Source organism: Emydura macquarii, unplaced genomic scaffold, assembly GCF_026122565.2.
Source record: "Emydura macquarii macquarii isolate MOO-44397 ecotype Brisbane River unplaced genomic scaffold, CSIRO-AGI_Emac_v2 contig_2422, whole genome shotgun sequence".
Classification (NCBI taxonomy): domain Eukaryota; kingdom Metazoa; phylum Chordata; order Testudines; family Chelidae; genus Emydura; species Emydura macquarii.
This window is the reverse complement of record NW_027132559.1, coordinates 2,168,108-2,185,273: the sequence shown is the minus strand read 5'-3', so window position 1 is coordinate 2,185,273 and position 17,166 is coordinate 2,168,108. Positions and strand designations below refer to the sequence as shown.

The 17,166-nt window shown below is 38.7% G+C and overlaps 1 protein-coding gene across 1 annotated transcript in view; it reads left to right on the top strand.

The window, feature by feature from the left end:
* The window catches only part of DNAJC13 (DnaJ heat shock protein family (Hsp40) member C13), an 84,883-nt gene that overhangs the window by 38,303 nt on the left and 29,414 nt on the right, over positions 1-17,166 (top strand). The window contains exons 25-34 of the mRNA XM_067561770.1: positions 2,081-2,143; positions 2,590-2,691; positions 3,102-3,206; positions 5,046-5,248; positions 5,955-6,039; positions 6,298-6,452; positions 7,392-7,437; positions 10,890-11,044; positions 11,932-12,133; positions 14,343-14,458. Of these exons, the coding sequence (XP_067417871.1) occupies positions 2,081-2,143; positions 2,590-2,691; positions 3,102-3,206; positions 5,046-5,248; positions 5,955-6,039; positions 6,298-6,452; positions 7,392-7,437; positions 10,890-11,044; positions 11,932-12,133; positions 14,343-14,458 (1,232 nt within the window). The remainder of the gene's footprint in view (positions 1-2,080; positions 2,144-2,589; positions 2,692-3,101; positions 3,207-5,045; positions 5,249-5,954; positions 6,040-6,297; positions 6,453-7,391; positions 7,438-10,889; positions 11,045-11,931; positions 12,134-14,342; positions 14,459-17,166) is intronic.

The following is a 17,166-nucleotide window of genomic DNA, read 5'->3' as shown; positions in this document are numbered from 1 at the left end:
AGTAGAACCTTAAAGATTGTAACACCAGAGTTACAAAATGACTGGTCAACCAAACACCATGTGAAACCAACAGTAAGCAATCAGGCAGCGGTGGACGGGGGGGAAGCAAATACCTGTGTTATACTGTGCATGTATTGCATCTTAGGCATGCAAAAGCAGCATGGCATCTGCGCTGTTTCCTTAGGCCAAGGGTGCTGTTTTTCTCTCTCTCTCTCTCTCTCTCTCTTCCCCCCCCCCTCCCTCCCTCCCTCCCTCCCCCTCTCATGCACACCATCTCACCTCACACCCCTAGGAGGGAGAAGCTGTTTTCTCCACCATCACCCACCCCTGTCAGGCGGCTCAGTCCCAAGCTGGAGAAAGAAGCTGCAACAGGGAGCTACTGAGCTGTTGCAGCCAAAATCTGGCCTGAAGCTGGAGTGGAGGAGCGGCACTCTGAGGAGTTTTAAAGGGCACCAGCCCATGTACTGATGCGGCTCAAGTTTTGCCCCTGACTGCACTCCTGAATCCTGCCAGCATCTCTGGGATCACAATGGGCAGTAGAAAGAGGGGTGCTGGCAATGGCTAGCACCAACCCCCTGCTACGTGCTGCCTCTGTAGCCTGCCGAGCAGTGCACAGAGCAGAACGAGCTCTGGGGAGAGGCAGCTGAGGGCTGGGACTTGTTGTGCCAATGGTGCGGGGCAGTTTTAGTCCAAAGGCAAGAAATAGGAATAGGGCAGGGAGCTGCTTGCAAACCAGGTAATGGTGCCAGGTGCTACCTTTTCAGTGAACAATCCCAGCCTCAACTGGAAGACACTGACTGCAGGGTACTATAGCATAATGTTTTGTTCAGAGTTGAGAACATTTCAGAGTTACAAACAACCTCCATTCCCAAGGTGTTCGTATCTTTGAGGTTCTACTGTACGTTATTACGTGTCTATGATGGTGGAATTCCTAGTTGTTACTTTAATGTGCAAGAATAATGTGTTTGAAATGAGGCTAATAGAATCTCTGTGTAAAGAGTAAAATATAAATGAAAACAATGTACACTGCTTTCAGTGTAGTATTTGGTCTTTATAGCTTATTCCTGAAGCACATCAAGGTTTGACAGCAAATATGGAATGTTTGCTCCCCTATGGAGATTAGGCCTTCCATTAAAAATGGATGATTTGATGTGCATCGGCAGTGTTTTCTTCAAAACTCTGAGTAACTGGTGTACTTAAGGATGATGGGTTGGAATTGTCTGTAACAGTAAAAACTGGGATATCCTTTAATAGCAGAGGCAGACACAAACCATGTTTCATTATATTTGAGTTGAGTCTAATTATTATGCCTATTTAATCTGTTGAAGTTGAATTGAAGAAATTTTGCCCAGCAACCGGGTTGTTCATGGTTCCACTTATCTAGCAGCAGCTGAAACCTACATTACACTGCTCTAGTCCTAGTAGTGTCTGGCAGTTCTTTCTGAAGAAACATTAGCTCAGGCCTTAACTGGGAGCTCATCTTTCATTTAAGTGCATTTAAATTATAAACTCATATTTTAATACCAAATCAGTAATGGGATAAAGTTAATTTTAAATCAGTTTACCTTTAAAATTACATTTCACCATGAATTTTATAGCATGACTACTTGGCAGTGGTATTTTAACCTGTTCCCATAACATGAACAATTAACATGGATTCAGTGTGGTTCAGAAGAAAGATGCACGCCTAAAATTGCTGTGAAGTCTGTTTATGCAAAGCAAACTGTAGAAATTGTTCAAGAACCATTTTTAGTATAAAACAAATCCAATATTAATACCCAAATTAGTGAGATTGCTTATAGTGACTTGCAAGATATTTGCTGCAGTTACTGAAAATATTTGAGACTTGAGCAACATGAGCAATATGTGTCCCAATACCATTTTATATTTTTTTCTGAAATCTTACTGTTACCAATACACTATCTGTAAAGCTATCAAACAAAATTTGCTTGTTTGTCACAAGATATCTTGAGAGTTGGATTTTGCTCTATGGTTAATGCAACATGCTAATTGTTTGAGGCTTGTTTAATTTGTATTTCCTGTTGGACATGTTTGACTTGTTCTCTTTTTTTTCCAAAAGTGCACTGATAGACTTGAGCGGGACAGACTGATACTATTCCTTAACAAGCTCATTCTTAATAAGGTAGGTAAATTTATTCTTCCAGTACTTTAAAAGAAAAATCATGAAGTATGGATACATATCTCAAACTGGATGTTAAATATTTTCCAGTTCAACTGATTTTAAAACTGAATCCCTCATCTTGTATTTACCTAATGGAAAGAAAGATCTCTTCTTAGATGCATATGTGCCAAAAAGGGAGAGTCGTATCCTTAACATTTGCAATACAAATAGTCATGATTTAGGGTTTTTGAATGGGTAATTAGGGGATAAGGAGGTAGAAATGTTCTGTTCTAGATTTCCAAAGAATATGGTTGAGAGCGAGGAGAGTTGAAATCTCACCTTTTAAATCCTATTACAATACTATACAAAGGTGGATCTTACAATGCTTTTCTTTTTACTTGTCTATAACACTCTTCTATAATGCTCACATTTACTTCATGTGAAGTTCATCTCTCTCTTGTTTACAGAAAAATGTTAAGGACCTCATGGATTCAAATGGCATTAGAATCCTTGTGGATCTGCTTACACTGGCACATCTCCACACAAGCAGGGCTACAGTACCATTGCAAGTATGAAATCTTTTGGTTTCTTCACACTATGCCATTTTTAAAAGGGGAATTCTAAAAATGGGACACTGTTTTAAAAGGTGATTGGTCAGAAACCAGAATTTTATTAAAATTCAAGTTGAATGGTCTCTCTTTTAGGACTGATATCTTTCACTTAACTTTCAAAAGTAAAAAAAACAGGCGGAGGTTTCGGCACCAACCATAACTCTGTCCGTATTTCCCTGCAGATGCAATTTACAATCCAGGCCTTAGTTAGCACGACCCAACTCATATCTCTTTCTAATGCAAATCAGGCAATCATGATGCCTTTTTTAAAATCCCCTTGATAAATTAGCAAGCTTCCAAATTGCTAAAGTCATATGGAATCAAGACTGGACCTTGCCTTATTTATATATAAATATTTAACTTTTTAGAGCAATGTGATTGAAGCAGCACCTGATATGAAGAGAGAGAGTGAGAAAGAGTGGTACTTTGGCAATGCAGATAAAGAGAGGAGCGGTCCTTACAGCTTTCAAGAGGTATCATACTCTTTCGTTGCTGATTCATAATAGAATTGAACATAAGAATGGTCATACCAGGTCAGACTAATGATTGGTCTAGCTCAAAATACTGTCTTCCAACAATGGCCAGTTCCAGATCTTTCAGAGGGAATGAACAGATCAGGGCAATTGAGCGATCCATCCCCTGTTATCCAATTCCAGCTTCTGGCATCCTGACCATCATGGCTAATGGTCACCTATCCTCTATGAACTTATCTAATTCTTTTTGATCTCCCATTGTACTTTAAGCCTTCACAACATCCCCTGGGAATGAGTTCTGCAGATTAACTGTGCTTTGTGTGTGAAGAGGTACATCCTTATGTTTTGTTTTAAACCTGCTGCCTATTAATGTCATTGGGTGATTCCTAGCCCTTGTTTATATAAAGGGGTAAATAACACTACCTTATTCACTTTCTCCATACCATCCATGATTTTGAAAGACCTCTTGTCTGCCCCTCCCCCAATAGACTGTCTTCTGAAATGAACAATCCCAATCCTATTAATCTTTCCTTATATGGAAGCTGCTCCATACCCTCAATTTTTGTTGCCCTCTCTGTACTTTTTCCAATTTGAATATCTTTTTGGAGATAGGAAAAAGTGATAGATAATGCCCTAATGATTTCTAGCTTTTTTGATTGGTACTGCACATTGAGCGGATGTTTTTCAGAGAACTATTTACAATGACCCCAAGATCTTTCTTGAGTGGTAACAAAATGATGGTCTAAATTAGCTGTATGTCTGGTTGGGATTGTGTTCCAATGTGCATTACTTCGGATTCAGTGGGTTTTTTTTGTTTTTTTGTTTTTTAGAGGTCAGGGTATTGTATGTTTTATGAAAGTGCTGAATATAAGAGGAAAAGAGTCTGCACTACTCCAATGCATAGGCATTGTTTAGCATAATTTTTCAGATATTGGGTACCGCTAGATCCTCCCCCAAGTTTGAGACTTCATGGAGGCATAGGTAATGGAAGGGAGTGATATTGTCACTACCTCTGATTGTAACTGGCACTCTAAAAGCATGATGGAGTTATCCAGTAGCTACTGCTTAGACCTGCCATATGGTGGAATAAATTGGTCTTCCAGTTTACTGCTGTCTGAGCCAGTAGGAGTTCCCATCATAAAAAAAAATCTTATTAAACATGAAAATGGCATTAAAATGTGAAGTGCACTGGAGAACCAAATTACCATTATAATGAATTGTTGTACACTTAATCCACATACAGTATATATCTAGGTTCTAATGGTATCCAATAAGTTTAATATACACAACCTCTGGAAAAAATGTGGGTATGGCATATATTTAATGCAGTTTGACTCATAAACTTCTAATTTTGTTGTGCTCAGGAAAGATTAAATTGTCAAAAGAAATCTGTGAGCTGATCATTTTGGACATGTTCATGCATTTTATTTTCCTAACACAAACTGCCAAATGGCATAAATAGTATTTTTAAGAGAGCAAGAATCAAAATGGGACAGCTTTTAGAGTTAACGTCTGTGTAGTCTCCAAATGAGAGATTAATAATCCAGTTTATTATAACGAACAAAATTTTCAAATTCAATTTTTTAAAATTAAGTTCATTTTCTTTTGCTTTCTAGACCCTTTCTTCCTATGGTACACAAGGATAGATTTTACAACTCTTAATGGGAACAGGAATGTTTAGGATGTGTTGGCTTTTCATAGCAAAAAATATTTTGCATACTTGAAGAGCATCTGATTTTATATATATTCTGAGCTACCAACATAAGTAGTGAAAAATATCAAAAACCTTACTGCTTATAGTATGAAGCATCTAACCTGTACCTCTGATTTTAAAAAAAGATGCAGGAACTATGGGCCAAGGGAAAGCTGACTGCAAAAACACGTTGCTGGGCTCAGGGTATGGATGGCTGGAGACCATTACAGGTTATCCCTCAGCTTAAATGGTGCTTGCTAGCCAATGGACAGGCTGTGCTAAATGAGACTGACCTTGCCACACTTATCCTCAACATGCTGATCACAATGTGTGGCTATTTTCCCAGCAGGTAAAGTCTTTTTATTTCCAAGAGGAGAAAATGGCTGTGGGTTTTTCATGGTTGTAGAAAATGTGTTTATTGCCTAATTGCTATCCTAGTTTTATTGATACACTTCCTGGGTTAAATGGGAGATACTCTTAAATAGAATGTGCATATTCTATCTCATAGCAAATTTTATTTGGTTCGTGAACATGGATGTTTTAATCTTCCTACCATGAATGCAAAGGTGAACTCACTCAGTTTTATGATGGGACAAAGATAAATCTATTTGTGTCATAAAATGTCATGGTCACTGCTGCACTGATTGCATCTTTTCAAACTGAAATTACAGTAATTCAGCATTGTTTTTAAAATGTACTGGAAGTGAATGTTTCAGTTACTTTGATTATATTTCTATTGGTATCAAACTTTTCATAACTCTTCTTAAACACAGCTAATCTTGCTATTCCATGAGTACATACCTAATGTGAATTTTACTAAATCCCACTGCATATCAAAGCTAAGACCAAGTGAAAGTTTCATGAATATTTAAGAAATGAGGATAGTAATACTTATCAGAATATATATTCAGGATCTTGATATCTCCCCAATCCATAGGATCAAAATCTAAAATCTGCCTAAGAAATCCATTCAAAAATATGTAAAATAAAAGCACAAATACTGTATTTATATTTATGTATTATAAAAATATTGATTGGGAAAATACATATTTTAGGGATCAAGATAATGCCATTATAAGACCTTTGCCCAGAGTAAAGAGGCTGCTTTCAGACAATGCTTGCCTTCCCCATATTACTCAGGTAAGTTGTTTGTTATGACAATATGTTCTTGAGAAATGTGTAAATATCCAGAAATTATTCCAGCTAATTTAATATAATTGAACAGGCATTTTGTTCTGGGCATTAGCACTTGTTTGTTCTTTCTACTATATTTCACTAGCATTTTTTCAGTTTTAATCATTCAATTTTGATTACCTGGTTAAAGTTAATTTGTTTTATGGCTACTACTCATCTGAAACTTATGGATGCTCACTGTAAATGCTATTTGTCTCATTTCAGCTGCTGTTGACATTTGACCCTATCCTTGTTGAGAAAGTTGCCATATTGGTGTTCCACATCATGCAAGATAACCCACAATTATCGCGTTTTTATCTAAGTGGAGTATTCTTCTTTATCATGATGTACACTGGTTCCAATGTACTTCCTGTTGCAAGGTAAGGACAAGGGGAATGGTGAAAATAACAATGTCATGTATTTATGCTTGGAACTCCTCTGCATGTTAATACTCCTAACTAGATGGGGGAACCTGTTACTACTTCTTTCAGGCAATGAACAGCAAGGTTCTTATAGTGGCTTGCTTGTTTGATTCTGTACAAGTGATTGATTTATATTAAAAAAACCAAACCCTTCACCTGGTAATGTGCGTACATTTGCAGTTCTGTTGAATTGAAGCAGTATTTGTTTGGGGGCTTTAGGGAGTGTGCATACACTATGCCCAGCTGTACAGCTAAAATCATGTATCAGGTCGAGGTTTCCATTGACTTAAAACCATGAGAGCAAGTTCCAATCATGTGAATATAGTACAGAATTAGAAGAAATATTGTTGGCTTTTGATATGTACCATTTGAGCTTTTTATTTTATAACTGGGTTTCAGTGATGGCCTTCCTCACAATGAGGTTCACATAAGGCTCTATAAAGCTCATCACGGAATCAATGCCTAAAATGCTTAATGTAAACTTTCATGTTTATCAAACTTGTATCTTCAGGTATATCTAAATGGCTTTCTATTAAGATAATGAATTTGAGTTTTAAAGCAGTTTTGCTGTGATGTATTGAATTCTTCCTATATATTAAGAATTCAAATGATACTTTTGATATTGTTATATATTTAAGTTCACGGTTTGTAAATTAGTCACAACTTGTAAATATATGTAACTGATCTCAATATCTAAAAAGCAAAAAAAAAAAAATTCAAAGCTTTACATAAAGCAATTATGAAGAGGCAAAAAATCTAGGGTTAAGATATATTTCTGAGGGCAGATCTGAAATGAAAAAGCAAATGCATTTTTTAAATCTGCATCTGTACTGCTCACTTTTCTGCAGAGCCACATTGAGAACACCATTGAACTGAAAAACATTACTTTTCTCTTAGGTTTTTGAAGTACACGCATACAAAACAGGCTTTCAAGTCTGAAGAGGTGAGTAGAAATTATTAGTACAAAAACATTTACTTCTGCTTTCATAAGCTAACAAACAAATTCTACATTACATCTTTTCTAAAGTATAGCACTTCCGTTTTCAATCCTTCTATCTTGTGCTCGCATCCTCCTCATAAATAGACACTTTCACCTTCTGTTTTGTTAAAGGTAAACCTTCTTTTCCCTCCTTGCTTTCAGGTTTAAAGTCCTCTGAAAAAATTTAAACTCACTTCGAGCAGATAAACTGCCTAATTTTCTTGGCTGTGTTGCTTGTAGTTGTTGTGCATTGTCTCAATAATTCATTACAAAATGCTATGCTCCCTCACCAAATACAGGGCATAGAGACTCCTGTATTCTCCCCTTCATCAGTCAAGTCTGTTTTGAATCTCCTCCTTTAAAAAGCATCCTGTTTGTAGTGTCTGTCCTTTCTCCGGACTTCCAGACAAGACAATGAAGAAATGCTATCTGCACAGCCAAATGACTTTTTTTCCCCACTGCTCGTTCAGTCCATATATTAAATTTTCCCTTCTTTCCTGAACTCAGATCAAGCATTCACTACTGAGATGTGAAGTTTATTTTAGTAGTGCTACAAATAGTGATTGGAGTAACGATCCAAGTGACTACCCATTCCTCTTACAATTAGATCCTTTGAGACACCCAGATATGACAGTCTGTCACCTCTCCAGGCAATATTCCCATTGGCTAAGAGTGGGATTTCACTAGATACTGCCTTATTTGCATGTCTTAGGGGTCTAGGTATGTAGCAAAAGGGTCTTAAAGTGAGGTAAGTGAACACTTTAAAATGATCAGAGAAGTCTGTTTTCTGGGACTGAATTTTTTTGTCCTAGGAAGCTTCAAAAGTGATTTCCTTCAAAATGAGAGATTGGCTTGTAGTGTACAAAAGAAAAACCTTAACTATAACCATGTGAAATAATAGGGGGAAGCACGTTGCTGACCTCTGCCACTGAATATAGGGAAAATCCCATGGACTCCCTGACCCACCCAACATCTTGTAAAGAAGTAAAAAATCATACAGATTTTTTACAGCTTTTATGGCCTCTTTTCCTAACTTGCAACTAGAATGATTGCAATTGGCATTTCATAACTCAAGTGGAAGCAGCTTCAAGCGGCATTTGTAGCACCTTCTGCCTTGGCCAGTACAACGATCCTTAAATTCTTTATCGTTCATGGACCATAAGTCTCACATTGATGTCAGTGGTGTGCGCACACAGCTTTTCCACTTAGAGGGAAACAATGCCTGGTAAATGATCAAGCTAAAGGAATCCAGTGAACTATTTTTATTTTTCTATCTTTGTATTTTGCTGTTAAGTGGCAAAAATGAAGAATTTGAAACTCGAACCATTATTTTTAGATGGTTATATATTAGGATATATATATTGCCTTGTCCAAGTCATTTTAAATGTTGCAGGAAAATTCTACTTTGGCCATGAAGCTAATATGACAATTTTGAGATGAATTGACTTTTGTGGATTTTGGTAGCAGAAAGGCCATATAGGTTTTATAATGGAAACTTGGTTGCAGGATAATAAACTGTGTGGAACTACATTAATTCGCATTAGGATCGTAACTAACTGTAGGAATTTGTGCTTATGGGAGTTAATACTCACCTTTTTAAAGAGGATAAATTGCCCTTGTAGAAAGTGCATCTTAGTTCATCCACTCAACATATGTCAGAGCTTTAAGTCTACAAAGCTGCACTAGGGAAGCAGGTGAGGAGGTAATATCCAGAAGTTGCTTACCATGGTGTTTTCACAAGGATTGGTCTCTTTCTTTCTTTTGAGATAGCTGGTCTGCTCTTCCATCTTCCTTTGTCTGCAATACTTAGCAGAATCCTTACTTTTTACAGTCCCCCTAAAGTCAAATTTTAAACCATATAAAAATTGAATAATCTTACAAAAACAAAATTTTAGAGCTGCACGTGTATTGCTGTTACAGTACTACAGGCAGGCACATATACTATGCCTCTGAATTAGTTTTGCTTCCTATTAGCATTCTTAGAGTTAGCATGATCCAAGAACCAGTGGCATACCAAAGGTCTCCAGTGCCCGGGGGCCCAAGTCTACATTTGTGGGCACCCCTCACGTGCAGGACAGGAGGGGTCCCCCCCAGCTGCACCTGGGAGGAGGGGTCTACTTGCAGGGGGGTGTGTGAGGCTTGTGCAGGGGAGGGGGAGAGGGTGCAAATGCAGGCTTGGCTCCATTGACCCCCTTCTCCCCCCCCTCGCCGCCTGCTTCTCCTGCTGCAGCCTGGTGCCAGGTCACACGGGGCAGCCACAACCCCCTGGCATTGGGGGGGCTGCCGTGCTGGCCGTTCATAACACACGGGGTGGCACAGGAGGCTCTGCGCCCCTCAGAGCCTCCTCCGCCCCGCTTGTTGTGAAGGTCCAGCCCTGCAGCCCGGTGCTGGCTTGAACAGGGCCCCTCCTCCCCCTTCCTGGCCTGGGGGGTGGAGGGCGCTAGGGTGGCCCTTCATGACATGCAGTGGGGGCACTGACAGTCGCCCCTCAGAGCCTCCTGCGTGTGGTGAAGGGCTGGCTCGGTGCCCCCCCCCCACCCCCACCCTTGGTACACCACTGCCAAGAACAATGCTTGTTCAGCACATGGAAAGTTGCACAGGTTTACAGATCTACTTTACTCAAGGTATAAGGATAATAGCTCACATCAGATTTTTAATTCATGATAGCAAAAAGGATTTAAAACATCATTTTGTTAAATTCTTTAAACTAAAAGTAGATTATTGATGTAGCAAACATTGAATTTGACCATTAAAGGTTATAGTTAAATCTATCTGGATAGCTTTTGGGAATTTTTAAATAGAATTTTGTGTGTCAGCTTGGTGACCTAAAGGAACTGGGTGGTGAATTTGCATTTTGGAGAGAGACTTGCTGCTTGTTCTAGTCTTGCTATTGGCTGCAAAATCAGTATTCTGCAGTGAGCTTCAGTGTCTTATGAATGCTTTTCCATTGATGCGCTGAGTCATACTACCATTGGACATGACTGCAATGACTTTAAGATTAGTGTCTCTTACAGTCCACTACTTTATATCTCTAAGGATGATGGGCTTCACTGCTCTTGATGTAAAACTGGTATACTTTTTAAAGTACTATGACTGTTCTGGGTTAGCAATTGTGACTTTAGTGTATAATACTTAGCTGTGTTTCACTCCTTTATAAGTGATGTGAAGATTCATTGTCAGTATCCTTTAAAAAATCAGCATACTTAACCACTTTTAAATTTAAGTAGCTGTGAGTGACTAATTTTTGCATGCTCTAAGCGATGTAAGGAAGATTTATACAAACATATTTAAGATCCTAATCCATTTAATTGAATTCAACTAGAAAGCCTTATCCCAGTGTATGTTAATTCAATGTGTGATCAGACTACAACTTAACTTGCAAATACCTCAACACTTGTGAAATTCTTCCCTTTTAGACAAAAGGGCAAGATATAGTTCAAAGAAGTATACTAGGACATATCCTTCCTGAAGCGATGGTGTGTTATTTAGAAAACTATGAGCCAGAAAAATTTTCTGAAATTTTTCTTGGGGAATTTGACACTCCAGAAGCAATTTGGAGCAATGAAATGAGGTAACTATTTTTATCTATTTCCCATTAAAGTGAGATGGATCCAGTCTTTTGATTAAATCTGTATTAAGTGCGTACCATGTGGTTGACCAGGATTAGTTGTTATAATATCTTTTACATCTTCGGCAAAGAGGGCTCAGTGGCTCACTTCACTTAGAATTTCTGCAGGTAACTGCTACCATATCTTTCTCAAGTGAAATGGATTTGGTTGTCCCAGTTAAGTCTTTAGCCCTTTGTCCACATCATAAAGGCAAGAAACTACATGGCACAACAAAGTCTCTCTTCAAAAGAAGCCCATGTACAAATATCAGTATCATGGAACAGCTATGCCATTTCACTTTAAATTCTCCACCAGTTTGCTTCATGCCTGCTTATGTCATGCTTGGTTAGTATCAGCAAATATTATCTGTCTTTGGAGTGTGACCATTCCTCACGGTTTCATCTGTAAACTAGTAATTTACATGGTGTTGCAAATCACATAATTCCTGTCTGGCTACCATAGCTCTCAGGTTGCTAGGGCATTGCCCATATATAGCATGGAAAATCTTTCTAAATATATACCTTTTTATATAAATCCTTTGCTCTTAAAACAAATTTAAGAACAGCTCTCAAATAGGTGAATGAGTAGGCAGAACTGCGTGCACACCTGAATTTCTGCTTAATTTTTTTTGTTTCAGTATGTTAAAACTAAAACCAATCATATTAGATTATAGGACTGTAGTGTCCCAAATTTCATAGATACTATTTTAATTTGTTCAAGAAAATATGACTAATTATGGGATATTAAGCCCTTGTCAAAAATGCAGGTAATTGGCTTAGTGTACTTATGAAAGAAGTGTCTGACCAGAATCTTGTATTCATATAATTCTTGAGACTGTTTCAATTCACAGGCGCCTTATGATAGAGAAGATAGCTGCACATCTTGCTGACTTCACCCCTCGTCTTCAAAGTAATACAAGAGCACTCTATCAGTACTGCCCCATACCAGTTATCAACTATCCACAACTGGAGAATGAGCTGTTCTGTAATATTTATTACCTCAAACACCTATGTGATACACTCCGATTTCCTGATTGGCCAATTAAAGATCCTGTAAGTCAGAAATGTTTCTGCGCTTGTATATCCATAAAACCCTCTCTCACTCTCACAACAAACTCAAATTCCTAAAATAAAAAAAAGTGGTAAATTGTCTTACTAGTTGGCTTCAAATCTAGTTTTCTCCTTAAACCTCAGTATACCTTGGTTTATATCTGCAAGTTTCTGTAACAATTTGCGTATGATAAACCAAAAATCAGGATTGGGTAAACTGGAAAATAACTGAATTGCCTGCTACATGTTTGATTGACATGAAAATTATTTTGCTGCTGTGGCAATCAGATATGACTGCTCGTACTTCCAAGAGTTGCTGAAACAAAGGGTATATCTACATTGCAATGTAAGACTCCGGTTCATCTTCAAGCGTACTCCCCCTTTCTGTCTACACCCAAATTGTACTAATCCAGGGCTTACACCCGGGGTCCCAGGACCACACGGGGTAGACGGTCTAAGCCTGAGTCAAGCTGGGACCCAGGGTTCAAGCCATTCTGCTTTGCAGTTTGTGGACACAGTCCCACTGGACTCATGCTCTAGATCTCTGCCAAAAATATTCTATGATCCCAGAGGCTTACTATCTTTGTCCTCTGTGAAGTAGATTTTGGTGGACAGTCAAGTTTTCCCACACTGCAGTAGACGCAAAGGACAAGAGCAGCCACGTTTTGGGAGGATGCTAGGACGTCTGGGATGTGGGTGGTTGGACTTGGGCCTACATAAAATAGTGTAGACCCTGGAACCCCTGGTGGGAACCCAGGGTTCAACAGTTCCTAACCTGGGGTTAGTTACAAATGAGTGTCTACACTCAGCCCTTGGTTAACAAACCCAGGGTAAGCTCACTGAGTTCTGCTAACCATGGACTTAAAGGGACTAAACCAGATAAGTAACCTGACAAGCTCCTAATGATTCTTCTAATACTTAAACTTGTAAAGCTTAAAAAGAAACTTAGACTGCATAGATGGTTGTCTACACTGGCAGTTAACCCAGTTGATTGGCACCTTAGTACAGCCTAGCATGGGTGTGAGTGTTCCCACAGCAAAGCCATATCTGCATTACTGTTTCTGTACTCGTGCATGTGTTTGGGAATGTATCCCATAGTTCTTTATGCTTAGATACTGTAAGACTTTTCCAGTAAATTGTGAGAACTTGTTTATCCTTTTGGGAATTGTGGGAAAGATACCGGACGACTATTGGCATTTGAGTAACTTTTTTTTTGCCTGTGCCCACAATATGAAGTAGATGGCTTCCAGCCTGACTTAAAGCAGCCCTTCCGGTACAGCCAAGTAAATTAGCCTGTACTTAACCCCACTACCATTCACACAGGAAAAATCTCTGACCTGGCTTTTTAGAGGTGCTTTAAGTCTACAAGGCAGTGTAGATATTCCCTTAGTATTTGCAGTTCTCCTCTCATGGACAATGGAACTAAGTCTTGTATAGTCACTTACTACTTATATGCACTAGCATGAAGCTGCAGGGCTTGGATTACAAAACATGCTTGTCTTAAATTACTCACTGAAATTTACAAAATGTAAATATTTTTATAATTAACTTAAAAGTTGGAACTAAGCTACTTGGCAGAGTTCTGTCTAATATATCTGGTAGCTAATGCTAGTAATCAGATACTAAGAATCATCTAAAAATTTCAGTTTAGTGCTAGAACTCTGAGACTAACCTTAATTTACTCATGTATAAAAATCTCTAAATGGAATCCCCGCAAACAGAGATGAAGATCTACCTGGTCTTTCAGGTACAGTATGCTTTCTAGAGCTCTGCCCACTCCAAATTAAATGTAACACATTTTTAAGAACAGAAGATGGCAGTGTGGAGCAAAATCAGAATCCAAGGGTGTCAATTAAGGATAAAAAAACCACATTAGAAAGCACTTAAAATGGGAGTATGTAAGTGATGTTACATGCTAACATAAAAAACTTCATCTCTGCATTAGGTGTAGCTACCTATAGTAGTATTTAGTCACAAACTGGAGAACAACTATTTGTGAGAAACTCACAGGCAACATTGCTGGTGTTCAAATCAAATAATATACAAACTTCCTGTTACTGTAGATGGAATAATTAGATTAAAATAGTTATCTTGCAGCTCTTGGTGATGGGGCTACATGAATCTCTTGATTAGGCCTTACTTCAGTATCAAGTGTTGACAAGTGTGCTTGACATTGGACATAATGTCCTTAATGGATTTTAATTTATTTCAGGTTAAATTATTAAAAGATACGTTGGAGGCTTGGAAGAAGGAGGTAGAAAAGAAGCCACCTACAATGTCAATAGACGATGCTTATGACGTTCTTAATCTTCCTAAAGGACAAGGACAGTAAGTTGCCATAAAATTTTCCAAAACAAAACTAAAGCTGATTTGTAACTGCTACATTGTTTTCTAAATTGAAACTTTGAACTCAGCTTATGGTACCCAAAACTGGACATCTCTGAAAACCAGTTATCAGATGATATTGTGATTCAGGCATTTAAATGGTACCATTGAATTATTTAATTAATGGTAGTGGTTACCTTTATTTAGCATGAAATAAATACTGAAAAAATCCAAAACTGATTTGATTTTTTTAGGGTAATCTGTGTATATAAAAAAAAGAGGTGCTTCCATTAACTTGGAAAAATGCCTGTTTCAATCTTGATGAGTTCTCCTGTTGGACATTCTCCAGGCTGCTGTACTGGATCCAAACCTTGGGTCCCACATACTCTCAGCTTTCTGAAGCTGGACAGAGTTTAACTTTCTCTCTGAGCCTGTAGGCATATACCCAAGGTACAGCCCCCATGTCCTCCAATTGCTGAGGCCCTGAAATTAGTGCCAGTTTCCCCAAGCTTCCCAGTAGCTATTGCACACTGAGTTCTATCAAAGCTGTGGACCTGCTGGTTTACTGTTGCCCTCTATGGGGCCACATGACAGTATAAACAAGTAACATACACTCTGCAAAGAGATTTCTAAACACACATCCTTTACTCAGAGAGAAATCGGAAGATGTACCGATCCATGCAAAAATAAATACCCGCAAGCAAAATCTTCCCTTTAGTATCCTCACTGCTTTGAAAGCCCTTTGGGCTTGGGTGGGTCAGTCCTTCCAGGGTCCCAAGACCCTCCTCTTCTCTTCTTCCTCCTGCCCAGTCTTGTCCTCTTGTCACCTCTCCTGATTAGCCTCACAGACTGTCAGTGATGCATGCAAGATTACCAGCTCATGTGGAAGGACTGGCTTCTGTGCGAGGTAGCTAGTTCATTGTCCATAAGTACTTGTATTTGTGCTTGTACCCATGAGGGTAATGACCCTTAATTTGCTTTAATTGGCCTCTATCAATGCCTTTTTGAGATTTCAGTCCAGGGTGGAGCCCAGACTACAGGGAAGACACAGTTTCACATTGAAATGGTGCTCACAACTAAGTGGAGTTGGTGTTCTGATATAGTCACAGCCTGAGGGCAACAAGGCTATCTATCTTTTGTCACCCCAAATTCAGTCATTGGAGAAAACTTTAAAAATAGAGTGAATAGTGCTGTAATAGTAACTGGTTTTTTGTAATGTTAGTCTGTATACAGCAAAAACAACAAGAATCCTTTAGCACCTTAAAGACTAACACATTTCTGCGGGCATAAGCTTTCGTGGGCTGCAACCCACTTCGTCAGCCCACGAAAGCTTATGCCTGCAGAAATTTGTTAGTCTGAGGTGCTACAGGGTTTTTGTTTTTGTAATCTTATTCATAGCAGCCACAGCTAATTGAGTCACAGGACTTGTGTGTATGTGGGAGGAGCTCTCATGAAGACAAGAAGCTCCTCTGTTCTTTTGACCTTTTTCCCCAGAGCTGTGCACTTGGGCAGAGCTCTGCAATAGCCTTGGGGCTGAGGGGACAGACCTGCCCTTGCCACTGAACCATGCCTTCATGTATGGTCCTATATCAATAGTAGTGGAGGAGGCTCCTGTGGAAGTGGGAGTCAGGCAAATGGAGTGAGGGGAAGTCATGAAAGTTCTGTGGCTGGCATCCTAGGGCAGCAGGAGAGAAGAATAATTACAATGGTTTAAATAGCAAAAATAATTTTATTTTAATTATATTTTAAAAAACTAAATTGTAATTATTTGATAGTTACGTATTTTATCAAAACTATACAAAATTATCTAAATTTTTAAATGCTTTGATTGTAAGAATTAAATTATAAACATAATTACTGAGCTGTGCTATAGGAAGTTCTACTTGGGTTAGGATTCTTCCTGCACTGGCAAGATGGTGGCTATAAAAACATTCTTGCGTGTAAGTCTTTTCAGCTTACAAAAAAATTTGATAAAAATAATTGGAAAACTTGGTACATAGGGAGAGTGTCTGATAAGAATGGCCATACTGGGTCAGACCAATGATCCATCTAGCCCAGTATCCTGGCTTCCGACAGTGGTCAATGCCAGGTGCTTCAGAGGGAATGAATAGAACAGGTAGTCATGAATGATCTATCCCCTGTCACCTATTCCCAGCTTCTGGCAAACAGGCTAGGGACACTTCAGAGCATGATTTTGCATGCCTGCCTATCTTGGCTAATAGCCACTGATGAACCTATCCTCCATGAAGATATCTAGTTCTTTTTGAACCGCATTATAGTTTTGGCCTTCACAACCTCTTCTGGCAAGGAGTTCCACAGGTTGACTGTGTGTTGTGTGAAGAAATGCTTCCTTTTGTTCATTTTAAATCTGCTGCTTACAAATTTCATTTGGTGACCCCCAATTCTTGTGTTATGAGGAGTAAATGACATGTCCTAATTTACTTTCTCCCACCAGTCATGATTTTATAGACCTCTATCATATTCCCCCTTAGTCGTTTCTTTTCCGAGCTGAAAAGTCCGTCGTCTTACTCTTTCCTCATATGGAAGCTTTTTCCATTCCCTTAATCATTTTTGTTGCCCTTTTCAGTACCTTTTCCAATTCCAATATATCTTTTTTGAGATGGGGCGATCAGATCTGCATGCAGTATTCAAGATATTTCTTGATATTTCTTGGATGTTCACAGTTCATTGTCACTGTTTATAGCCCTTAC